The following is a 25,335-nucleotide window of genomic DNA, read 5'->3' as shown; positions in this document are numbered from 1 at the left end:
ATTCTGAAAGTGTAACATCACATAGATTATATTTTTTTAGAAATTGATACTTTTCCATGTTTTGCTGCTTTAAAGTGAACTAGTCGTAATTTTTTGCAATATCCCCTTTTTACTACTTTCAAAAATTATAATGTACTATTGAAACCAGCTAAATGGTCTCATATTTGTGACGTATTGATAGTTTGTTGGTCAAAGATTTCTGATTCAAAAGTTGCATGGTTAACAATAAACTTATTGTGCAACAGTTTGATGGCCAAAAACAGGCTTCCCTGTTTTCAATAAGAATCATAGCAAGTTATAACTGAAACTAAATATGTTAAAAGATGTGTTAAAGATGACAACACAAACCTAGAACTAACAAAAAATGGCTATTATAGGACTTCAATTTTTTTGAACGAGCACCGGAAAAAATTTATTAAAAAAGAGAGCAAAAACCCTGAGTTACAGAGACAATACAAAAAAGGAAGAAGGGAAGGGTAGGGGAAGGGGAAGGGGTACAGAAGGTTCCTAGGGAACCGAGAAGGAGAAAAAGAAAATTAAATCTAAAATACAGCTTGTTCTAACCATAATTCTATTAAAGTGAAGTATTTTTTCTTCGCTCTCCAGAAGAGTTGCTTGAAGATGTTTTTAAAAATTTCTAAACATCGTAGACTGCAAGCTGGGATTTATAGGACTTCAATTGTTGTGGCTTCTCTCAAATAGGACTCCAAACATTTGTTTCTCCCAAATAGGACTCTAAACATTGTTTGTAAGCTCTAATGATATTTTAATACAATTAACCATGTTTTAAATCTTTAAATATATGTATTTGGCCATGGCGTGACTGTTTTGCTCTTGGGCTTGGCTGCTGCTCCGTGGCCGTGGCCATGGCCTGGGCTGGCTGGTTTGGCTGCCGCTCCCTGGCCACTCACCTAGTATATTATTAAGTTGCAATACATGCTCTAGGGTTTCAGCCCATAATTAAATTCGATTTAATTATGACCAAAGCCCATCTAAATATGATCACGTCACTAAGCATGTTTTAAAAAAATTAAAAAAAAGGATTCCGGCTATGATTTTTAGTGGATTGTTACTGTGTGCCGGTTGCGTGATAACACTAAGCTTATTTCCGTTGTATAATATATAAGACCATCTCCAAGTTTGATGACTATAAAAAAAATCCTCACGGTACGACGATTATAATCGAATTGACTTAAAGCGATCTCAAACAGGACAAGTTCGTGGTAAAAGATTTTAAGTTAGTACAGGAAGTTGTTGGAGGATGAGTTTTCCTCTTTTTGCTAAAAAAATAAGATTAGGAGTTTAAAAACTCTTGGAGATGCTAACAAAGAAATAATTTGATGGCTAATCTGGGTTAGAATGTTGTTTTTCTTGTTGGAAAAGAGTATCAGATTGGATCTCTCTCCTTCTCTTAACATCACATGATTTCTCCCTAGCATTTGCGTGTAACAATTTGACAGAACATATCACAAATTTACATCCATTTCTTATTTGGCAGAACATATTACACGCTTGCTTATGTGCGCATGATGTAACACTAATTGAGCCCATAGAAACTAAAAATCCCATCTTTTCTTCACATGAAACACTACAGTTGAATTCCGCATATTGTCCTGGGGAACTTTAAGCGTGAGGCGAACTTTGGCTTTGAATGGCACCTCCTTTGTACTGCCACCAGCATCTCCAACCTGCATGCCAGATTTTACATCAGTTGATAGTGTATGTTCCGGTGCAAAGAAATAAGCAATTATTCAACACATAACTGCAGGAACTCTCTTAGACTACCAAATGATAGAAAGAGAAGAAAAGGTGTTTGCTCGTCGCAAACAGTAAAGGAAAAGAAAACAAAGGTGTCCATACGCGGCTTACTTGTAAATAAACAATAAAATGTGAGGGGACGCCTTACCCAAAGCGATGCCCATCCAAGCCTGTTGTCTGACTCATAGCCAGCTTTCCACTTGAGATGCTTGTTAGCCTTGTGTTTGTAGATGGCGCTCCAGTAGTTTGTGTCAAAATTGTACCAATAGCTGGCAACAAAAAGCTCTGTAAGTTCGTTTAGATAACTCATAAACATCATCTTTCACCGGAGTCCAGGCTCAAATATTGCAACTGAGGCATTGGGTTCATCTACTTAACCAACTAAACTACTAAACCAGGTAGTGACGCCCCAAACTATGTAAAACCTAAATAGCCCTCTAGGTGGTTTTGTCAGTGGGGTGCATTAATTAGCTATTATGTGGCACATGTGGGCCATCCTCAACAGGTTGTCATCAGTGATGGAGAGAAATAAAGAGGTGATGGAAGTAGAGGGATTACTAGAGTGATGTGCAGTTACAGATTGATCTGGCATGCCATAGGGAAGTTTGCCCATGTCAGAGTCCAGTAGTCCACATACAGTGCCACACCGCGTAGGCAAAACCACCTCTAAAACTGTGACAGGCGGTTGTTTACATGGTTTTGGATAGTTTAGGGGGCACAATATCATCAACCTTGAATCGGCAGGGTTTGACATAGACTTATTCCTCATATGTGCTTCCAGCATTTATAGACTTCTACTCTACCCAACTTTAGAGATGTATGCAACCATATAACTGTTTGAAGTTCAAGACAATGACCACCAAAATTCATGCCAATGTTGTAGTTACCTCAACTTGTCCAAAGGCGTTAATTGGCGCTTGAATGCAAATGACAGAGTATTGGATGGTAACGAGATGCTGGGGACAAATGATATTTCATCATCCTATAGAAATTGAAACATTGTGAGTGGCAAATAGTAATATAAGTAAAACAAAAAATAGCTGAGACAAGTCTTACCTTGTAGCGATATTTAATGTTCATCGCATTGTCATTATACACAGCTGTGCAAAGTCCATTCAAAACATGTGACTTCACAAGGCCATTTACTGACAAAATCCTGTCACCCTCATCCAAAATCTTCTCTTTAATTGAGACTTCACCATTTGGGAAGAAGAATGTTGCTCTTGGCTACAGTAAAGAAATGTATTTAATTTCTTTTAATGTGATCAACTCATGCATGTCAGCTGTTGGAATTCCCATACAAATATCTTGGAATCCCTCTATCTCTAAAGTAATTATCTAAGGCTCAAATCCAGCCCATCATTGATAAATTAGCTGATCAGCTTCCAGGATGGAAGGCTGACCTTTTAACAAGGGCTGGTAGGCAGATCTTAGTCAATTTGTGCTCCGTTCCATGCTAGTCTATCTAGCGATGGCCATAGAAGTTCCTCCTTCGGCACTCAAAGCTATTGATAAAATTAGAATGAATTTCTTATGGAGATGGCACAAAGATGTTAAGAGTGGTCATTGCTTTGTTAGCTTGGCCTAAAGTATGTCATCCAGTTGAGCTTGGAGGACTAGGAATTTCCAATGTTCAAAATCTGAACTGGGCCCTAAGGATGAGATGGATTTGGCTGCAAAAGACTGAGGCTAACCAACTTTGGTTCGTCTTCACAATTCAAGTTCATGACTGTGTGCAGGTCTTTTTTTTCATGGCAGTAGTGTCAGAAATTGGCAATGGCATCTCCACATTATTTTGGACTGCTGGCTGCATGGACAATGTATTGCTGATCTTGCACCCCGGCTGTTTTCACTTGTGCCGAAAAGGAAGAGCTAACAAGAGGACTGTGCAAAAAGCCTTTACGAACTACTGTTGAGTATCCGACATCAAAGGTGCTTTAAGTGTCGAAGTGATTGTTGAGTATCTTGGCCTCTACGACGTGCTTGGTCAGGTGATTTTACAACCAGTTAGACAACTCTCATATTTGGTGCCTTCCTACTAATGGCAAATAATCTGCCAAGTTGGCCTATGAAGGAATGTTCCTGGGTGCTATTCCTTTCAGACCATAGGAGAGGATTTGGAAGTCATGGGCTCCAGGAAAATGACGGTTTTTCATGTGGTTGGTGGCGCATAACAGGTACTGGACAGTTGATCATTTAGCACGGCGAGATCTACCACACCCTCTTCACTGTCCACTCTGCAATCAACATGAGGAATAGATCAATCACTTGCTCTGCTTACCTCTTCTCAAGAGAATTTTGGTTTCCATTGCTGCAAAAGCTCAGCCTGAAGGCTCTAACCCCACAAGTTAACGATGTCTGTTTCGATGATTGGTGGGAGAGGGCAGAATCCTTGATTGATAATCAAACCCGAAAAAGACTCATATATAAATTGGTGTCTTTGATGGCGCATCTCCAATTTAGCTGGAGCTTTATTGCTCGCTAAAAAGGAGCTACTGGACTGATTTTTGGCTGGGGCTAAAGGGGTTTCCCACCTCCTTGCCTTTGTGCCGGATGGGGAACAGTAGCCACAGCCCACAGGCTTGGTCGGGTCATGTTTGTCTGTTGTCATCAGTGATCTGTGCAACCTTTTGTAAAGTAGAGTGAAGTTTTTGCTGAACTGTGTTTTTTATTTTTGTTTTGTTTTTTGTATTGGTGTGTTGTGCGCGTTTGTAAGGGTTTGTAAGGGCCCTTTTCTTCTTCTTCTTCTTAATGCAAAGAGATGCAGCTCTCCTGCATTTTCGAGGAAGAAATCAACTCATGCTCATGCATGTTTCTGATGAACTAAAGCTTCGCGAAAGCTATTGTGTTCATATGGTCACTAATAAAAAAAACGCCCTTGGAGGGAAGACCTCCACCAGGTTTTGCACTAAGTCAAAACAACTCCAGCTACCAGGACATGCCATTGACTGCCAGGGACACACTATTTCCCTGCATAGTGGCGAGGAAAATTTGTTTTAACCCAGCCCTGAAAATCTGCTCAAAATTTTTATACTGACCAGTGCATTAGGAGGAACCAGAGATGACAATTCAATCTTGCATGGTGAATCTCTCAAATTCGCAGTAATTGCCACTTCTCCTTGTTGCTCCTGAGAAAACAGACACACTAACATATATTATGCAGTAATGTAAATGTATGTCACATACTGGCAAAGATGTGCAATTTCATATTTTAAAGAGAGAGCAATGAATATAATATAAATTTCAGATTTAGCACTACATTTACCCTATGGCCTATATAATGGTAAATCTTTACTGCTATAACATTTAGTAGGCAGATCAAAGCAAAAAACCAAATCTAGTCTAGAATGCATTATCTGATCATTGCATGATGATATTATCTGATATTAGTCAATGTGTAAGCTCAGATCTCAGAAAACCAACCTTGAATGAGTAGCATCTAAGAAAAGAAGAAAATTGTTACTGTAACTGGAGATGGCTGCAATACTCTCTTTTGGACAAAGTGTTTGGAAGAGCCCATTGCTGATCCTGGCCCACATTTATTTGCCTTGCTTATAAATGCAAAACCAATCAGCGGACAGGGTACAGGAAGTTTCAGTTGATCGCTGCTAGTTCAAGATAAATACAGGAAGCCATTTCGGTAGCTGCTCTGTCCAAATATCTTGATATCTGAGATTATGGGTGGAGGTCCAACATGATACAAAGAACGAATATACGGGGCTGTTTGTTTGGGCCAGGCTCCCAGGCTGCAAGAGGCCTTGTTTGTTTGCCTGAATGCCCACCAGAGCCCGGCAGCACAGTGCTTAAAGCACCATGGAGCCTAGCCACGGCGAAACAAAATCCAGTTTCGTTTCTCCCAGGCACGGTTCACTCCATCATCCTCTCAGCCATAATCACATGAGCGGGGGTGGCTGAGGTGTTTGGCCCACAACACTTCCACGCAAACAAACAGCATCTGTACAAAGCCAGGCCCAACAGATATGAGTCCACCAAACAAGAGAAGTTTCACTAGTCTGGACTGCCTGGGAATGCCCTGGCTCTACTCATCCATACGGGCCAGCACAGTCGAGGCAAGCAAACACGCCCTATGTGGAGATTTCCTGGAGATGGACGGCATTCAGCTAAGATGGCCTATCAAGCATTTTTTTTTTTTTTTGTAGGATCCATAAACCTGGAGCCATGGAAGTTGATTTGGAAATCATGGGCCCCTAAGAAATTTCAATTCTTCCTTTGATTGGTGGCCCAAAAAAGAAGTTGCAATTTGAACACAAATATATTGCAGAACGAGATAAATGAACAATACACCTGTTGAAATAGTTAATGAACTTTGTAATACAAGTAAATCCTTGACCTTATTTTGTTTCCATTTATGACACAAACTATCAAGTTATTGTGCATTCCAGAGAATGTCAAAGAGATGTCCAAGTAGAGAAGGGGGAAAACAGTTTTTTTTTTACACAAGAAACCATTCTAATGCATGTAGTATTCTTTTCAAAAAGAATGAGGTGGTTTTCCAGTGGACTCAACCTTAGTACAAAAAATCTTCAACTGAATATTGTAAAGATGCAGTAAATACAAAGCCAGTTTCATGGACAACTTAATGCTCAGTAACAGTGGCGGAGGTAGGAATATTTTCTAGGTGTGGCGGCTTATAATGGGAAACCACGTATAATATAACTATCAAATATACAAGGACATTAGGAAAGGATTTATTGGAATATTATCAAAATATTTATATTACTTTGTGATCAGCAAATAAAATAGACATGGGAGACAGCGGCTCAGCCATTAAATCCATCAGTAGTGTATAGTGTTTCACGTATATACATAATAGTCTTTCACTCTTTTGTATAAAATTTAGGTATGGCGGCTGCCGTACCTTGCCAGATAGCTGCCTCCGCCCCTGCTCAGTAACAACCAAAATATCATCTCTCCACAACTGATAAGTATCCATGGTTCAAAGTTTCCATTTTGATAGAAGTTAACTCCACATTCCAAGTCCAGTACATAACTAATGTATGCTAAGGACAGGTAAAAAGGCCTTCTTTTGTTACAAAATATATGCTATATGATTTTATTTTAGATTTGATTAAAAAATCACATGAGGAACAAAAGCACATGGAAATAAGGTGAAGAGAAATACTCAATATATAGAATGAATGGATAGACTGAAATATAGAAAATACTCCTAAAATTTCATCATAGGAAACATGACAGTGGTAATAAAAACATCTCAATGAACAGAACACACCTTTCTACTGTGGTACTTGAATTGAAAGCACCTATCCAATTGAATGCAAGAAACAATAGATTTGTCATATTCATAGTTGCAAGACATAGATAAACAGAGTGCTGAACAGCCAACATGAATATATGATTGCTCTCCAGTCTGGCAGTTCTGAAACACAAGCCAGTTTCAGAAAGTCACATGGTACTCTATATGGAGCCATATATAAACAACAGGTGTCACTTCCAACTTCAGAACTCTTACCATGAAAATTTCATAACCATTTTGAGCAGAAAATAAACATAACACATGGGAAACAATTTCCATCAGACAGACCTAAAATGTCTCTGTAATCAGAAATCTACAGTAAGGATAAAGTACAGGCAACCAAAGTATGCTGCAAACGCATGGACTTACAATAGAGAATAGGCTTTCAATATTCCTTATCTGCTCTATGCCCTTATTAACTTGGATTCAGCTTTGTTAGAAGAGCGACGAAACAATAGTTTGCATCATGTTCGCCGCTTATCTAGAGAAGAATCACAAAATCCCCCCAACTGACATGATAGGTATATGGACCAGTCTTTTAAGTAACAAAACCACATGTTACCAATAATGAAAGATCCTACTTACTCAAGGAATCAAGGTAACATATCAGCATTCTGTTCTTAAGCCTTTTAAACTACTCCTGACAGAACTACATGTTTTCATGAATCAAAGATCCCACATAATTCAAGCTAATATATGATTTCCAATTATTTGCTTTTTTCGCTAAATATGCCTGGATCAGCTATCTAATGAATATATCAGCTTTGTTTAGCATGGCATGAGTATTTGAAAAAATACGATAGTTAAATCAGTATATTGAGCCTACATAACTACTTCCCACTACATTTCCAACATAGAGCAGGGGCTCTCCAATCCCCATTTAACCTTCCATTGAGTAGGAAATTCTCACTGACTCATACAAGTTTTACTATTTCAAAGTACATTTTCAACACTAAACACTGATATTCTCAAATGAACATATGGTGCAACAGCAACTTTTTTTACAGTGCCCATGGTCCTACATGCTGTGAAATCATCAAGGAAATAGCTCTCAACATACAACTTGTGCAGCCATACCACGAGTAAGAGAGCACTGACAATGTAACACGCCACAGAAGCAAAGCCCCTCAAACAATCTTCAAGCTACATGCAGTAGAACTGACCCAACCTCATAGAAACATACTTTAGAGGAAGAAATATTGTCTCATGGGCTCATGGCTTTCAATAATCAATAGCTACGTCAATCCGCAACGGCATTTCTTACAAAGTAGAACCATTCAATAAAGAAAGAACTGAGAAGTGTCTTTATTCTCCCTCCCCAAAAAATCAAGAATGTCTAGCCCACTACCGTTTTCTAGCATTCCAAGAGTAATTCCCAATACTTAAGAGCCCACTTTAACTTCTGAAGTTCATATTTCTACAAGTACAACACTAAAAATCAGCTAAAACCCCTGTATCCCGATTCTGTCGTTCCTGGCAAGGTGAGCGCTGCACAAAGTCCCTCTGTATATGGTCCATTTATTTTTGTCAAATTTTATTCCTAGCCACATTTGTCTTTCGTTTCCATATTTCATAATTACACAATCCTATCAGTTCCCTTTGCTTCCAAATGTTGGGAAGCTAGTGCTAGTTTAGCTAATTGATTGAACCACCGTATGGTATCATTCCCAATTCATCACGACACGCTAAGAAAAGGGTCAGTAACAAAAATCGATGTGAAAAAAAGGTGCGCAATCAATCAGAGGCCAGCACCTTGGTGTTGTGGGAGGCGCGCAGTCGCAGGGAGCCAGCGAGGTCGGCGGCGCCGCGCAGCACGGCGCCTCGGGTTGCGGGGTCGACGACGACGGAGAAGTTCCGCGCCAGGACCCCAACCTCGGGCGGGCCCCAGGGGATCCCTCCTCCCCCAGCGCCATGGCTAATGCGGAGACGGAGCTTGGCGACGCCGTCGAGGACGCGGCAGGAGAGGCGGTGGGAGAAGAGGCGCCGTTCGCTGTCGAACTCCGAGGTCACGCGGACGGGCGGGAGCCGGCGCAGGAGCGGGGGCTTCGGCTCCGGCTGGAGTGGGGGTGGGGCGGGGGAAGGGGTCGCTGGGGCGGGCGGGGCGGCGCCTTCTTCGTCCATGGTAGGGGGAGGGAGGAGGGCCGGCGCCGCCATGCGATGCGGCGAGATGGGTAACAGAAGAGAGGTGGCGAGAAGAGCAAGGAGTGAACAAGACACGTGGTGTCCGTTGCAACAAGCTCAACCAGCTAGGATATGATACTAGAAAATGAAATATTATGATATGATGATTGAATAGAATTTTTAAAATCTCTCACTTTTTTTTAAAAAAAATGAAATTCTCCAATACGTTATCCATCTTATAAGCGCCGCATTTGATTTCCTCCACAGAATTTTGCCTCGTTTTGTTTGAGAGTATGTTGTGTGATAGAAATTTTTTTCTTCCGACCTCAACTTAATTAGCCTCGATCATCATCAAAGTAACACAGGGTGTTTGGGACTGCTTTAGAAATTTTGTTTCACAAACTCTACCACAGAGCAGCTCCACAAAAAACTAAAGTTTGTAGAATAGTCTCTACATACCCATAAAAAAGTCATTTTGATAAGATTTTGGTCAAACATTAGGAATATAAATCGTAAATAACTTTTAAGTTGTTTAATTTGGAAATATAAAAACCATATAAATAAATTTAAGAAAAAATCTACATAACCCTCAAACTATCTAAAGTGAAATACTTTATCTCCCAAGCTATAAAACTGGATATTCTACCCCTGAACTTTTAAAACCGGTCAAATAACCACCTAAAGTGGTTTCAGAGTGTGGTTTTGTCTTTTTCTTTTTTATTTATTTATGTTGAATCTTTAAAAAATAATTATAAATCGCAAAAAAATTATAAAATAAAAAATTTAATTTTGTTGGACTCTTGATGAGTAGATCTACACAATGAATATATATAATATGGTATACTTTAGTATGAAGTTTTTGTTAATATAGATAATATGGTATACTTTAGAATGAAGTTTTTGTTGTGACTTTAAATCTATGTTTTTTTATAATTGATAAGAATAATTTATATATGTAGTTCCTATAGTTACATTGTGATAAAATTTTTATGGTGTGCTCGTTATTGTATACTTGAACTATGGTAAAAGTTTCGTACCCATTGGATCGTGTATAACTTAGTTATAGATTTATTTAGCTTTATTCTTGTTAAATCTATGCTTTATCTATAACTAAGTTATATGTGATCCAATGAGTATAAAATTTTTACCATAGTTGAAGCATACCATAATAAGGCCACCATAAAAATTTTACCACAATTGGACCATAGAAACTACATATATAAATTATTCGAATTAATTACAGAAAAAAATAGATTTAAAGCTATAGGAAAAACTTTGTACTAAAGTATATCATATTATATATTCACTATATAGATCTACTCATCAGGAGTCCAACAAAATTATTTTTTTTTATTTTATGATTTTTTGTGATTTATTATGGTTTTTCAAAGATTTAGCATAAATAAATAAAAAAAACAAAGACAAAACCACACTCTAAAACCACTCTAGAGATTATTTGACCAGTTTTGAAAGTTCAGGGGGTAGAATATCTGGTTTTATAATTTGGGATGAAGTATTCCACCCTAGATAGTTTTGGAGGGTTGTGTAGACTTTTTTCAATAGATTTATCATGAAAAATATCTTCATAAAAGTATACATATACCACATTTTGATAAATATTTTTATAAAAATAAGGAGTCAAAGTTAAGCTTTGAAGACCATATCATTGTCCTAAATGACTTCCTTTATGGGTATTGAGGGAGTACCTCTTTAAGTGCTCTCACAACTCCACCATTTTTCTTCGAACTGAGTGCGTGGAGCTAAAACCGTAGAGCAGAGTTGAAAAACATAGAGCGAAGCGATCCCAAACACCCCTTAAGCTTCCTCACTTCCGCCTCATGCTTTTAAGAGTTGTTACCATTTTATCAATATTATAGGAGTGTTTGGTCATTATATAAGGAAAAACTCAGGGTTCTAGCCCATTCTCATTCGTAAATCACTAGCTAGCCATATATGTTTAGGAGTCATTTTTTCTTCAGAAATTGGTATTAAGCTGATTTTCCGTCTCTTTATCTTCATATGTGAAGAATTCTTGATGTGAAAACACAAGACAAATCCCTGATCTTTGAATAGGAAAAATAATGAACCTGAAGGTCCCAAATCAATTGGCTTATTCAAAAAAAGATGTCTTCTTTGAAAGATATATCTCATCTATGCTTGAGGTATTTGGAAGTTAGTTAGGGTCGGTAGGTAAACTCTACTGGCGTAGAGATAGTCCTTGGCTCTGCTTAGCAGAAATGTAGGCGATGGGCCGACGGTCGTTTCCCAGAGCCTAGAATGCATAAGGCCAGTCTCAATGGGGTTTCATTAGAGTTTCATGCACATTAAATATGCTGATGTGGCGCTATATTAATGAAGAGAGAGATGATAAGAGTTTCATAGGAGTAGAGAGAGTTTCATCCACATGAAACTCTTATGCACTGTTTCCAAAATATTGATGTGTTGGAAACTGTGACATGAAACTCCCATTGAGGATGGCCTAAGCCATTGGTGGCCTCCGTGAAGGTATCATATCATCTTTCCACTACCATCAATACCACACCACTACTCACTCCTTTGTCACGGGGTAAGGTTGTTGTTACATTATCTCACACTCCTTTAGTTGCAGGCAAAATGCACAAGGTTAACTAAGGTAATGGTTTTTTGACATTTTTTCACCGGGGTGCATGCACTTGTACGACCTCTGAATGCGAGTCTTCTTATCGCAATGGTTTCTTAAACTCCACTTGCATTACCTCTCCATCTTTAAACAAAATATTCTATTTTAGCGGGACTACAGAACATGGGTGAAGCATGCAGATTAAAGAAAAATAGGTGTCTAGACTATTCGTAATGATGTTGCAGCTTTTTAGAAGGTTTTATAATTTAATGAAAAACTTTTTTCTATTGTATATAGAGTTTGTCTGCCTTGATCTTCCTCACATATCTGTGTGCACCAACATGAAGAAAACAATAAGGCAAAGACTAAACAAGGCTTGTTCCCCTATAATATGTACCAGATCTGTTTTTTGAACTTGCCTAAATTTGTTGGATTTATAATTATGGCTAATAGTAATATTAATATATGTTGGCTGATAATAAAAATATTTCAAGGTAAATAGGGATGGTTTGTACTAATAAACAACTAGAACCTATAATTTTGTTATTATAGGAAAACATCTAGAGTGTGCTTGGTTTATTTTCTATACAAGTCTGGCTAGCAAAACTAAGCCAGGCTAGCTTTAGCCTGTTCTAACTAGGCCAATTCGTAGTTGTTTGGTTGTGTACATTGTACTAGCCTGGCTAGCATTGGGTGTGTTTGGTTGTCTATTTTGTTTTGCACAGAATTACCTCTTCTCTCTTCTGGTAATGTTATCGGTTCTCACATATTTTATCGAACACCACCACGGCTGACTAGTCACCACCGGTGAAAAGGACTAGTAGCGAAAGAGAAGGGAGTGAAGACCAGGAAGTGACATGAATGAATCACAGAGCCAGCTGGAGCCTGGCTCCAGAAGAAACACCAACCTAGTGTTTCTACTTGGGCCTGACTCTGGCTGTACGGTAGGCCAGATAGAGCCTGGCTTCAGGGGTTGGCCAGGCAACCAAACACCCCAAACCTGGCCCATTCAAGCAAAAAGCCAGGTTTGGACGCAAACCAAACACACTCCTATTGCCTTGAGCTAAGATTGATTTATGTCTACTCTCTAGCTAACTTTTGGTAGTTGGCACTAATTTTTAATGGCACTAATGGTGAGTCTTCCAAACTCCTACAACCGAGAAATGCGAGCACCAAATATGGACGTAAGTTAGTTGCCAATATAGCCGAGGTTCAGGCAGTAAGAAGGAATAGGCAACTTACCCCCTTGCCATGTCTCGATGTAACAGCGGCTGACAAATTTTATGGTTGAACCATATGAGACATGTCTCCCTATGCATTTAGATCTTTTTAATGTTTATAAGATATACAGAAGTTATGATATTTTATGTCTATGTTTATGTAATTAACAAAACAACTACCATTTGTCACTCTTTTATGATTAATTGTAAATCTGTGTAATTCTATGCCTGATTACCAATGCTGCAATGCACATAATTGCCATTTTCATTTGATTTGCATTACTTAATGCTGCAATGCACACAACTACCATTTTCATTGCTTTACTTATTGTGATAATATTTTTTTGTTGCAACAAACAACTACGATCATAGCTAGATGCTTTTCCTTAAACGGATCAAGCATATTATTTGGCCAGAAGAATTGATGGACCTGTATAAACTTTTTTTTTGTCATTCTATTATGAATGCTTGAAATATGAATGACTATCAAATTATCAATACAAAAGTGGATGGAAATGTAGTATAAAAACTATGCCATAAAAACCCAAAATACGTTTAAATTTTAAATTATCGTTATATAATTATGTGAGCCTATGACGCCACGTTTCATCTGACTGAGTTAGTTTCAGAAACTTCATTTTTAGATTAAATGGCACTTTAATATTGATATTTAATTTTATAATATTTATTATTTTATCGTGCGATTCATGTGTTTTTAGTATAAAATATTAGTTATCCGTAGTAATGCGCGGAAGTTAGACGTGACGAGTTTCACAATTCTTACGTTTTCCTTTTCTTTTTTTTTACTTTCACTGATCGCGAGTAGTACATGTTCACTTTGTATTTTAGGTATCCATTTCACGAGTAGTACGTGTTCACTTTCTATTTTAATTTTAGGTATCTATTTTATATTTTGGGTTTGTTTTCTTTCTTTTCATAGAGGGTGGATGCGAGGAAGGGGGTGGGAGGTGCATCAGTGTGTTAGATCATATTTATACGAAATATACATATAGTACATAAAATTTTAAAATGCAATAACTTTTTTGTCAAGCATCTATTTTTAATTTCGTTTGCACCATTATGTTCATTATGACGAGACCTACAAAAGTAGATCCACGTTGGATATATTTTGAAATAATTTTCGTGATGATAAAGTTTTGCACTTAGGAGTATAAAGTTTTAAATCTTGTATTATAAAGTTTTGAACCTATTGATACAAACATTGTAATTTAATAGTTTAAAGTTTATAAATTCTAGGTGTAAGGTTTTGAACCTAGCAATACAAAGTCTATAATGTGATAGTTCAAAGTTTTTTGAACCTAGTGGTACAAAGTTTAAATTTAATAGTTGAAAGTTTATAAATTTTAGGTGTAAAGTTTTGAACCTAGTAGTGCAAAGTTTATAATTTGATAATTCAAACTTTTCAAATTAGCATTACAAATTTTATAATTTGATAGTTCAAAGTTTATAATTCGAGTATAAAGTTTTGAAGTTAGAAATACAGAGTTTGAAGTATCATAGTTTTTAAATGTTATAAATTATGGGTGCAAAGTTTTGAAACTAGTAGTACAAAATTTATATTGTGATAGATCAAAATCTTGAATATATTAGTACAAAGTTTATATTATCGTGGATCAAAAGTTTATAAAATCTAGTTTAAAGTTCTCAACTGAGTATTATAAAGTTTTTAATTAATGTGATAATTTAAAGTTTTAAAAGTAGCAATTTAAAATTGTAGTTGCATAGTTGAAAGTTTACCTAGAAACACAAAGTTCTAAACATCATAGCTCAAAGTTTTATACCTAAAAGTAGAAAGTTTGTAATGTTAGTTAAAAGTTTAAAAATCCGGAGTTAAAATTTTGAACCTAGCAGTATAAAGTTTATAATGTGTTAGTTTAAAGTTTTAAACTGGGTATTTATTGACAATTATTTTGGTACTGAAGAACAAAAACCATATGTGTTTTTATATTAGCTATTTGCATCTCAACAAATGAGATGTACTCATTTTTCTAGTTTTTTTTTTAAATTTCATAACGATTTTTTTTTATTTTTTCTATGGATTGAATTATTAATCCTGTATAAAGTATTATGGAACATAGGAAGATATATGAATTTTTAAAATAGTACTTCTACATCTATTTGGATGTCAAATTATCTCTTTCCCTTTTTATCTCCCACAAATTCGCTATCCCCAAAAAGAAAAAAAGCTCGTAGAATCTAAATTGGCCCATTAACCCAGAATTTAAACGGGAGAAAGATTGAACGTTAGGATGAAACTAGACTAGAGAAATACAGTAGATTGCAAAAGTCACAGCAACGTATGTTGCTGTTCATGCGAGCGCTGCTGTTTGTCGAAACGCGCGTGCGTTCCAATTGCACAGGCGCCAACCAAGAGCTCCAGGCAAGTTTGGCCATGAACCAAGAGGCCCTTGGTGTCGAGCAATTTAGCTAACATAGTTAAGTAATGGAGGTCTTGTTTAGTTTTTCCAAATTTTTTTTTTCAAGATTCTTCACCACAAATTTTGCAAAATTTTTCAGATTCCCCGTCACATCGAATATTTAGACGTATGCATGGAGTATTAAATATTGATGAAAATAAAAACTAATTGCACAGTTTGGTCGGAATTGACGAGACAAATCTTTTTAGTCTAGTTAGTCTATTATTAGACAATATTTGTCAAATACAAACGAAAGTACTAATATTTTTATTTTGCAAAATTTTTTGGAGGTAAACAAGGCCCGAAACTAGAGGCCGGAATTGAAAATTTTCTAAAAAAAAATTGCATTCAAATGACAAGCATGAACCTTCCACACATGATTGCTTGCCTGGACCGCGCCTAAACACCAGTATCACGACACACGAATATCAACGCTTATCGGACGGCTACATGCCCACCTCGCGTACACCGGGCGCACCCAGGGACCACCCAAAGTCGCCGCCGCGTCTCCGCCGGGTGAACCCCGCGAGGGTCAGCGCTATAAATATCCGACCTCGTCGGAACCCTACCCTTTTGAGAACTCCCCTTCTCCGCCACTACCCAAGCTCTCCCTTGTACCCCCACACCGCCGCCGCTGCTGCTAGGGAGCTTCCATCCGCGCGCCTACAACGAGAGCTAGCAGCAGTAGCGGCCGCTATCTTGTCGCTCCGGCACCGGCCGTGTACCCAAGCCCCAGCCCAGATGCCGCAGATGGACGGGCCCGCTGATCAGATCGCCGCCGGCTGGTTCGCCGCGGAGCCGGCTGCCGAGCGGCCCGTGGCCCTTCCCAGGACCGGCTCGTCCAGTCGCCTCAACGCGCAGGCGCCGGAGTTCGTGCCACGGGGGCCGCCGTCGCCGGCGCCGGCGGTTGTGGTGCCGCCTCCGCCGCAGGTGATCCGCATGTTCGCCGCGCCTCCCCCGCCTCCGCGGGCTGCCTTTTTCGCCGCGCCGCCGCCCCGGCCGTTCGAGTACTACGCGCCTGTGGCGGGACGCGGCGGATTTGCTGCCAAGGAGCAGCAGGCGCCGGAGCCTGAGCCGGAAGCGGAGATGCTCCCGCCCGCCGCGGTGAAGGCGGAGCCGGTGGTGGATGGGCTCGACGACGAGGTGGTGCACAAGATCACCAAGCAGGTAGGTGTTGTTTTCCGGTTATATGTTCAGACCAAGCCGATATGAAAGCATATGCGAGAATTTGTTACTAAATTAGGTTTCAGACTTAGTCTTTTACTGGTATGAATCCGGGTTTATGCTTGTTTTGAGCGTATATATACAAGAAATTTTGAAGTTAGTATTGGTCAATACTTCAATTCTATTTGTTGGAATCAACGTGGTATCACTAATAATAACTTGCAGTGCTCAGTTGTCTCAGTACTGGCATTTGGGTGTTGACCTGAATGTTCTGAACATACATTCTGGTTTTGCCTGCTAATGATCTCCTTTGGAGCATGTCATTGATATGTTGCCTTTGATACTATCAAGCGGTTGAAAGATTTAAGAAGCCATGTAGCCAACCATCTGTTGTAGTTATGCTTTAGATTGAGGGATTCATCCCTAGATCCTATCTGCAGAATGTTGTTTTTTATGAATGGGAAAAGTAATATTCCAGGAAAATCTAGTACTTTCTCTAATCACAAATATTAGTTCATCTAGGTTTGTCGTAAAGTTTGACTACCGATATGAAAATTTTATATGGATTGACCTTGAAAGATTTATTATGAGAATAACTTCTACAAATATATTCATTTGATATAATATATTCTTTTAGATATTGCAAGCCAAAGTTAGAAATGTTTGACTTAGGACCAATCTAGATGGACTTATTATTTGTGACCAGAGGAATTATTATAGTATGGGGGAGGTAGATAAAAAAGTATGCCCATATTATAAGATGGTTGGTACTCCCTCCGTTCCAAATTGCAATTCGTTTTGGCTTCTCTAGATACATAGTTTTTTTTTACTGTGCATTAGGCGTAGCGAATATCTAGGTGCATATCAAAAGCTATTTATGTAAATGACTTACATTTTGGGATGGAGTTTGATCCTCGTGCTGTTGAGTTACTCTGCGAGCCTGCCGCTCGGAATCAGTGCACGGCCTCCATGGAATTCACATGGACGCTATTTCCAGCGTACTACTCCAGGAAGTGCACGAGACATAGGCAACGGGGGTCGTACCACTAGTTTGCATGGTGCCATGCAAGCACGTTTAGGCTCCTGTGAAAATTAATTCTCTCCATTGATGGATGCCTTGGATGACCCATACGCCTTATTTATCGGATTTTTTTTTTTCAAAACTCCAAATGCTTTACAAAGCGGACCGGAGGGAGTAGTTGACACCATGCTGTTCATGTTTTGGTTGTGCAATGTACTTTTTCAACTGCTCATGATTTGTCATATTTTTACTTCCCATTATCTTTTGTTGATGCAACTCCTATGATTGTGTTCAGGTCATTGTTCAGACATTTAAAACTTCTAACACCACAAACATTCCAACTTGAGTGAATTCCTTGTTTCCATGTTCAGTTGAACTTCTAAGACTAAATTTTGATAACTTAGATTTAGTTAGAATATGTTATGTCCAAGTATTGTTAGTTTCACCTGCTAGCTCTTTGTCGTACATTTTTTTTTGCAAGCATGCCTTTTTTTAATCAAATGGACTGGTATGGAAGCACTATGAAAAATCACAATATCTATACCCTATCTTCCCTTGATGTTTTGATAGTAGTGTCCAATTTTTGTTTTCCGTAGGCTCCTTAAGAGCATCTCCAACAGTATCTAAAAAATTGACTCCTAAAAACCTGGTTTTGGAACCTTTCTAAAAACTATTGGGTACGAAAAGAATATGATCTACCAACAGTTCCCTATTGTTCGTTACTAAAATCATAAAAACGTACACGTTGTTGTCTGTTGTCTCCCATACAAACCGGCTTGGACAAAATAACTCGCTGTTGTGGCCGGATATCCCAACAACCTAGCTCACACCCAGAACCTTCTTCATTGCTTGCTCTACTTCCTAGTATTCTCAGATTTTTAAATAGTGGCAGGTGTTAGCAACATGTTTAGGCAAGTCTTCTGGATCCTTGATTGATTGGCATGCGGCTGCACCAGCCATCCTGGCCATGCGCCCTGCCTTTTGTGGAGTGATAGATTCAGCAAGGTTCTCTTAATTGTTTTGTACTGAATAGGAAAGGATCCTTGATTGATTGGTTTACAGCCGGGAATCCAATTCCGATGAACCTCCCAGGTGGTGGCGGCACCCTGGCCGTGGCTGCTATCCTGGCACCATAACTCACACCCAGAACCTGCAAAATAAAATCTCCATTGTCTGAGTATTCTCAGATCTGAAAATAGTGGCCAGAGATTCAATTCCGGTGAACCACCAGGCGGCAGCGGCAGTCAGCGGCAATGGAGAGTTCTGAGGAAAAAAAAAACAGACAGGCAGTATTGGTCATCCGCGTATCTTTCCAAGTGGATGCCTCTGTTTTCCTGAGCGCAAAAAAAGTTGGGAGTTAGGATAAGGAACTGTTGGAATGTGGTCTTTCTCTATCGTGCCAGATAAACAAGATTCGGAGTGGGTTTACTGAACTGTTGGAGATGCTCTATTGTGAAGATCTTTAACTTGTTTATCAGTCATAGTGCCTTGTTATTTATCACATGTAGATTGGTATCCAGGAGATTCGGCTGGAGTTGTGGTGCAGTATGCTGCTGTATTGTTTTGTGAGTGCAGTTCTTGGAGATATGCCAACACAATTGTTGTTGTAATGATTTGACATATAGCTATCTAATAATGACGTCAAATTTAAAATATTCTGTGATGAGCTGGAATTTCAAAAGGCAAAAATTATTTGAAGTGCTAGAGAAGATCCAAACAAAGTGGATAGTGCTTTTTAGTTTTAGTTGTTTAGGATCATTTTCCTTTTTCTGCTATTTTTACTAGTATTATTTGGTTAACTTAGCATACAATTTGCATAATGCTATTTTGTAGGTGGAATACTATTTTAGTGACATCAACCTTGCAACTACAGAACATTTGATGAGATTCATTACCAAGGATCCTGAGGGATATGGTGAGTTGTATATTTGTAGCTGAGCTGCAAGTTTAGAGGACACTTCATGTTAGGATGATTGGGATCCACGTGTTCCTTTCCGACTAGTGTCTTTTTTTAATAAAAAATAAAAACCAAAGAAATTGCTGGAGAAAACAACTTTAAGCTGAATGGATGATTACTTATACTTGTTCCGTTTCGTTTCTATGTCTTTCTCTAGCGAAGAGAAAATCAAGTTTTGTTTCTAAAGCAAAAAGAGGAAAAACAGTGGTTATTGGTGATTTCTTGTATGCTAGTTTACAAGGGCTGCCCTGACGTTTTCAACAGTGTAGGAATCTTGTTTGGTCAAGCAGGAAAACAACTGTATATATCCCAGGACTAATTTTCCTTGTTTACAAATCACAGTGCCAATATCAGTAATTGCTGGTTTTAAGAAAGTAAAAGCTTCCGTGCATAACAATGTGATGCTTGCTGCGGCTCTCCGAACCTCATCAAAACTTGTGAGTCTATTCATTCTCTGTTCCCTACTGTCATTTGAAGTCAGCATGATTCTTCGCTTTTAGCATCAACTTTACTTCATATGAAGGTGTAAAATATCAACTCATAGGTACGATTTTGTAGCAAACCTCATTTATATTTGCTTAAATATGTCATGTTTCAGGTTGTAAGTGATGATGGTAAGAGAGTCAAACGGCAGGAGCCATTTACAGAATCTGATTTGCAGGAGCTCCAGGTATTAACTGATTTCTCTGCGTCACTTGTTTTATTTTGTAATTTTGAGATTGCACACTGATCCATTTGGTTTCCTCTTGTAGTCCCGGATTGTTGTTGCAGAAAATCTTCCTGGTGATCCCTCCTACCAGAATCTTAAGAAGATATTTTCAGCTGTTGGCAGGTATGGTTATTTGCAACATGGCAATACTTTCATCTTTTTTCCTTCCCAGGATCATTAAAAAAGTAATATATTGTCATGTTCCAGTGTGATTTCAATCCGAACTTGCTATCCTCAGACTCCAAATGGCACTGGTCCTGCAACTAATAGATCTGCCAAGTTAGATATGCTTTTTGCTAACAAGGTAACTGCTAATTCCCTGCTTAAGTATTATATTACTGTTTAGTATTTTTCTTACATATCCTGTAATCATTTGTACTGATTTTTTTTTAAAAAAATTTTAACACTTTTTTGAAAAATGTTCACATTTATACCCCTGGGTGTCTTATTTGCATCTTTGGGCCCCAGGGGTTGGTGGCATGGTGCCAAGCCTCGGCCATGCCAGCGCCATGTAGATTGGCCACGCCACACGGGCCTTGAAACTCGGCGCCATGGCCCTTGGTGCCGAGACGTGTTAGCTCGGCGCTATGGCCCATGGCACCGACGCTCGGGGTCCAAACACGCAAATAAGAATGTGAATATTTTTCAAAAAAAGGGTTAAAAATAAAAAATAGGCCCATTTGTATCTGTCAGAATCTTCCAAATAAATTCTTAACATGTTGTGAGCCAAACAAATCATGTGCATCTATGGTGCACCAAATTTTTCCAGAGGATGAACATTACTTTTCTAAAATAAAATATTACTTGTACTGCTACATTTATCAAAGGGAAATTTTTTAGCATCAACTACAGATATGTACTGTCCACTGCCCATACTCTCTCTAGTCTACAATCCTTTTTAGCTTAATATTTCCACTCACAGTTACATATTCTTTGCTTGTCACTTTAACTCATGGGCATCATTTTGTGGGTTCATCAGTGCTTTTGTGATTTCTACATTTCATTAACATTGACGCTTTCCGTTGGAAAACTTATCTATGAAGTTCATTATTTGGGAATAATTGTAGCATAGGAGTTTATAGTTTTCATGAAGTGGGCAGTGTTTTAGTTTAGTTTTTCTTGAAAACGTGTTTTAATTGAGTTGAGTTGCTCACTGTAATCTTCTACTGTGGCAACTGATTTAAGTTAGGTACCAAAGGAAGTCCATTAGGAAGGATGAAAACGATTCATTGGTATAGTCAAGAACTTTCCAGTTCCCTTCACTGATAAAAAAATTGTTTACCTATGCCTGTGGTAGTACTCTGGAACAATTCTTTTCCTCTAATTTCTGATCGTGTTACGGTTTTGTGAAAATAGATCGTTACAAGTGTTACATGATTGAAGTTATCAATCCAAACTTGAATATTTTTTAATTACTTTTGCTGCATATATATTTACTAATGAGTTGATATTTTTCCTTTGAAATAGCTGCACGCTTTCGTGGAGTACGAAACTCCTGAGGATGCTGAGAAGGCAGTATGTATCAGTTCATGTCTTAGATTGTTTGCATCAGTAAATATGCAGTTTACACAAGTTCTTAACATTATTTGGTTTCATGAAGATTTTGGAGCTTAATGATGAGAAAAACTGGAGAAATGGGCTTAGAGTTCGTTTGCTGAATACTTGCACGGTAATCATATACTGTATAACTCTGCTTTGGGGGATTTCACCTTTTGGTGCATCTTGTATGTTTAAATCAGTAACAATTTGTTTTGTTCGATGAGTGACCTGTTTTCCTCTACATGATCAAATTGAAATCTCTCTTTCCTTCTGGAACCAGTTATGATTAAACCCTAGATGAGATCCATGTCTTCATCCTAAACTGCTGTTTAGTTCCCAAATTTTTGAAACTTACATGCCCCGTTGTTATTGTAGACTTACTTCTAATGTTTCTTGATTTAGGTGAAGGGGGCAGGCAAAGGCAAAAAAGGTGTGCATGAAACTGATGGAAATGGTGAGGAGGATGTCTCCACTTCGAACCATTCAAACGAGAAATTGTTTGAAGAATCCTCTCAACTGTTAGATGTACTGCCAGAACACTTGGTAAGATACTGTTGTTATGCCTTCTTTTTCTGAATCCCAAAAACAGATTAGAGCAAAAGGAGTTCATCCCAAAATTTATACATACTGAATACAAGTGCATTTATACTCATGTTAGATACCATCTGATTCCAAATATAGGTCGTTTAGGACAGTAACATGGCCTTCTATATGACAAAAAAAACTTGCAACATTTGTAAAATATACCATTCTAAATAGTGAATTATATCTTATGGAAGTATTTTCCATGATGCATTTGGTAAAGATCAACCATGTGTTGTGAATGTCCCATATATTGATTGCAAAGTTGAAAATGTTTGACCAGATAGAATCCTGAAACAACCTACATTTGGAATCATGTAGTATGTAGTGTTCAAAGAAGGATCTAGGGCATTATTTTTTTTCTTGCTTGATGTATTTCAATATTGCAGTATATATTTAGCTTTAGTTATGGACAACCTGTGCAAAAACAAAGCCCAAGTTAGGAGCAATCTATGCTCAGTTTAAATTTTTACCTTGCTGCTTGTGACATTATTCAGAGGGTTCAGTTCATTATCTTATTGTTCCGTGTAATAGATCATGTACCTGCCTTAGCTCGATTGGATATAACAGGATTGTGACATTTTGGATGCTTTTCAGTTCTTAGACTTGAATAGCATCGTGTCTGTCATGACTCTGATCCTTGGAAAGTCTCATAGGGGATAAAGCTTTTCAATAGCAAATGCTTTGGGCTGTGTACGGTTTGATGAGAACTTCAATGACAAGGAAAGCCTTTCAATAACAAATGCTTTGGGCTGTGTGCAGTTTGATGAGAACTTCAACGACAAAGAAGTTCCCAAACGCGGCAAAGGGCGCGGCCGCGGTGGCAGAGGGCGTGGGCGTGGCAACCATCAATATAACAATAACCAGCACCACCAGAACAACCAGCAGCACTACAATCACCATGGCAACAACCACCTTGGTGGGAACCGTGGCAGCCCCCACCCTGTTGGCACTCCACCGCATAACCTGATAACCAAGCCCGAGCAGTACCCGCAGCTGCCGATTGGGGCCAACAAGCTTCCACCAGGCCCCCGCATGCCTGATGGCACCCGGGGTTTCACCATGGGCAGGGGGAAGCCACAAGCTGTGCTACCTGGTTTGTGTGCTGTTGGTGAGTCTTGATGTAATGGACTAGTGTTGGTGGTGAGGGGCATGCGGATTGCTGCTCATATGCTTGTATATCATTGGTGGGAGTATTTGTGCGTGAAACTTCGTTGCGGATACAGTGAGTTGGTGTTGCCAAAACCAGATGGTTTGGTTCGTGTGTTACCATCTATTTATATTTGTGTGCCTGGGCAATTTGGTCGTTGGGAACAGGGTATCTACCATTTTTTTTTGAAAGATTGGTATCTATCATAGAAGAGGACAAGGAATGAGAGCATAGGCTTTGTTTGGATGTCCACTTACAACACTTGAGGTGAGTACATGAGCAATCAAACAAGCACTAAGTGTGATGAGTTAGTCCGCTGTTTCATCATTTTGGTTCGAGCTGTCGGTGGTTTAGTTTCGCTGTGTATCTTTCATGTATGAGCTTATGTGTTTACGTTATACTGCCACCTTTTAGAAAGTGATGCAATTCTATTTTTATATTTAGTTAAACATTTGAAATTGTGACTCAGTTCTTCTAAAAAAGGACTATCAATACTCTAAAGTAATCATCTATCCGGTGATATTAAAAACATATACTATTTGGTCATAAACACTATGCTACTCGGCCAAAAAACTAACCAACCAAAAAAATAAAAAAACAAAATAGGTATACTCGATTTCATAAACGTGTACACGGTTTCTGCCGGAGCCAATTATGAGTTTGTGTCGGAGACTGATAGCAGCCTCACATTTCCAAAGGTCTGGGCTCATCGATTTAATCTTTGCCTAATATATAATTATAAAAATTATAGTTCACCAGGTATTTTTCTTTCCGCCTATCTAGTTCGTATAGGCTTTAGTCCATAATATTTTTTTTCTTCAACTCTGATCTCTACTTAGATTATGGTTTCCAAAGTCGATCCGTTCAATTTGAAAATTATCTCTATCTATTTACACCTTCAAACCGTGCTCCAAACGTTAAAAAAAAATCAAATTAGGAAAAGGATGGCACTTAGCCTGCCTATAACTTTGCACGACCAAGAGGCAACATGTCGGGATTTATCATGGACAATTGAGCATACAACAGCTATAAAAAGGAAAAGGCCAAAAATCAAAGAGCAGATCATAATTTGAAAACTGTGCGTAAAGAAGAAAACGTCTTTTATTATAAAATATAAACTTTAATTAAAATCGAATCCGGTGATCTCTGGCCTTGATCCGGCGCTTGGCGGGCGCCGCAGCGCGAGGAGCCTCAGCTCCTGCCAACCACCGGCCCTAGTGACGACCGGCTCCATCAAGGCCGGCCACCGGCGGTGGTGGCGCGCTAGCTGGGGGCCTGGGAGTGTGAATCTGAGCCCCCTGCCCCCGGATTTGGCCCCGGAACGGCGACACCGGGCGACGACGGTGGTACGGCGGGCTCGTTGCGGTTTCCACCTCGCGATGAATCCGAGCCCCCTTCCCCCGGATCCGGCCCTGGAACGGCGACGCTGGGCGACGACGGCAGTACGGCGGGCTCGTCGCGGTTTCCACCTCGCGAGGCCTCCGTGCCGTGGCTGGGCACGACTCTAGCTGACCGGCCCTCTCCTCTAATGGACGGGGAGGGACTCGGCGGGTGGCTCACCCTCGGATCTGGGCTCGGGGCAGCTGCCCCCTCCACCGGCCGTCGACGCCCTCCTAACGCGTTGGTCAGCGGGCCCTGCTGCAGCGACGAATGGCGGCGTCTGGGGGTCGCGATTTGGACCCCTAGGCGCCAGCCACATTGCCCCCAGGCGGCCCACCGGCTTCGACGTCCACATCAAAGGACGCCGTGCTCGGATCACCTGCCGTCAACATCAAAGGTTGCCTCGCTGCAGCTGGTGAAGA

At 39.3% G+C, this 25,335-nt stretch overlaps 2 protein-coding genes across 4 annotated transcripts; one reads left to right on the top strand and one right to left on the bottom strand.

The window, feature by feature from the left end:
- On the bottom strand, positions 1,328 to 9,253 carry LOC8058157 (outer envelope pore protein 37, chloroplastic). Of its 3 annotated transcripts, XM_021446228.1 has the most exons (8): positions 8,786 to 9,246; positions 7,010 to 7,156; positions 6,638 to 6,697; positions 4,797 to 4,886; positions 2,815 to 2,985; positions 2,646 to 2,740; positions 1,907 to 2,027; positions 1,328 to 1,688 (listed from the first exon to the last, which is right to left on the bottom strand). In XM_021446228.1, the coding sequence occupies exons 1-8, from the start codon at positions 9,185 to 9,187 to the stop codon at positions 1,557 to 1,559; spliced, it is 1,218 nt and encodes a 405-aa protein (XP_021301903.1). In that variant the 5' UTR covers positions 9,188 to 9,246; the 3' UTR covers positions 1,328 to 1,556. The 3 variants fall into 3 exon arrangements, with proteins under 3 accessions (XP_021301903.1, XP_021301904.1, XP_002442012.1); XM_021446229.1 differs by lacking the exon at positions 6,638 to 6,697; XM_002441967.2 differs by lacking the exons at positions 6,638 to 6,697; positions 7,010 to 7,156 and having other exon boundaries at positions 8,786 to 9,253.
- LOC8058156 (la-related protein 6B) lies at positions 15,974 to 23,844 on the top strand. Its single transcript, XM_002443014.2, has 10 exons — positions 15,974 to 16,578; positions 19,430 to 19,511; positions 19,896 to 19,990; positions 20,152 to 20,223; positions 20,306 to 20,385; positions 20,470 to 20,566; positions 21,730 to 21,777; positions 21,863 to 21,931; positions 22,204 to 22,344; positions 23,146 to 23,844. The coding sequence occupies exons 1-10, from the start codon at positions 16,153 to 16,155 to the stop codon at positions 23,503 to 23,505; spliced, it is 1,470 nt and encodes a 489-aa protein (XP_002443059.1). The 5' UTR covers positions 15,974 to 16,152; the 3' UTR covers positions 23,506 to 23,844.

Source organism: Sorghum bicolor, chromosome 8, assembly GCF_000003195.3.
Source record: "Sorghum bicolor cultivar BTx623 chromosome 8, Sorghum_bicolor_NCBIv3, whole genome shotgun sequence".
Classification (NCBI taxonomy): Eukaryota; Viridiplantae; Streptophyta; class Magnoliopsida; order Poales; family Poaceae; genus Sorghum; species Sorghum bicolor.
The sequence above is the reverse complement of the archived record's forward strand: the minus strand, read 5'-3'. Positions and strand labels throughout refer to the sequence as shown.

Excerpts from the sequence above, each read along its gene's own strand:
- LOC8058157 (XM_021446228.1), bottom strand. The coding sequence starts at position 9,187 with ATGGCGGCGCCGGCCCTCCTCCCTCCCCCTACCATGGACGAAGAAGGC. Across the intron at positions 6,698-7,009 it reads TCAAGTACCACAGTAGAAAG|TTGTGGAGAGATGATATTTT; the intron begins GTGTGTTCTGTT and ends GATACTTATCAG. Across the intron at positions 4,887-6,637 it reads GGAGGCAGCTATCTGGCAAG|GAGCAACAAGGAGAAGTGGC; the intron begins GTACGGCAGCCG and ends CTGTTTTCTCAG.
- LOC8058156 (XM_002443014.2), top strand. The coding sequence starts at position 16,153 with ATGCCGCAGATGGACGGGCCCGCTGATCAGATCGCCGCCGGCTGGTTC. Across the intron at positions 20,567-21,729 it reads ATATGCTTTTTGCTAACAAG|CTGCACGCTTTCGTGGAGTA; the intron begins GTAACTGCTAAT and ends CCTTTGAAATAG. Across the intron at positions 21,778-21,862 it reads CTGAGGATGCTGAGAAGGCA|ATTTTGGAGCTTAATGATGA; the intron begins GTATGTATCAGT and ends GGTTTCATGAAG.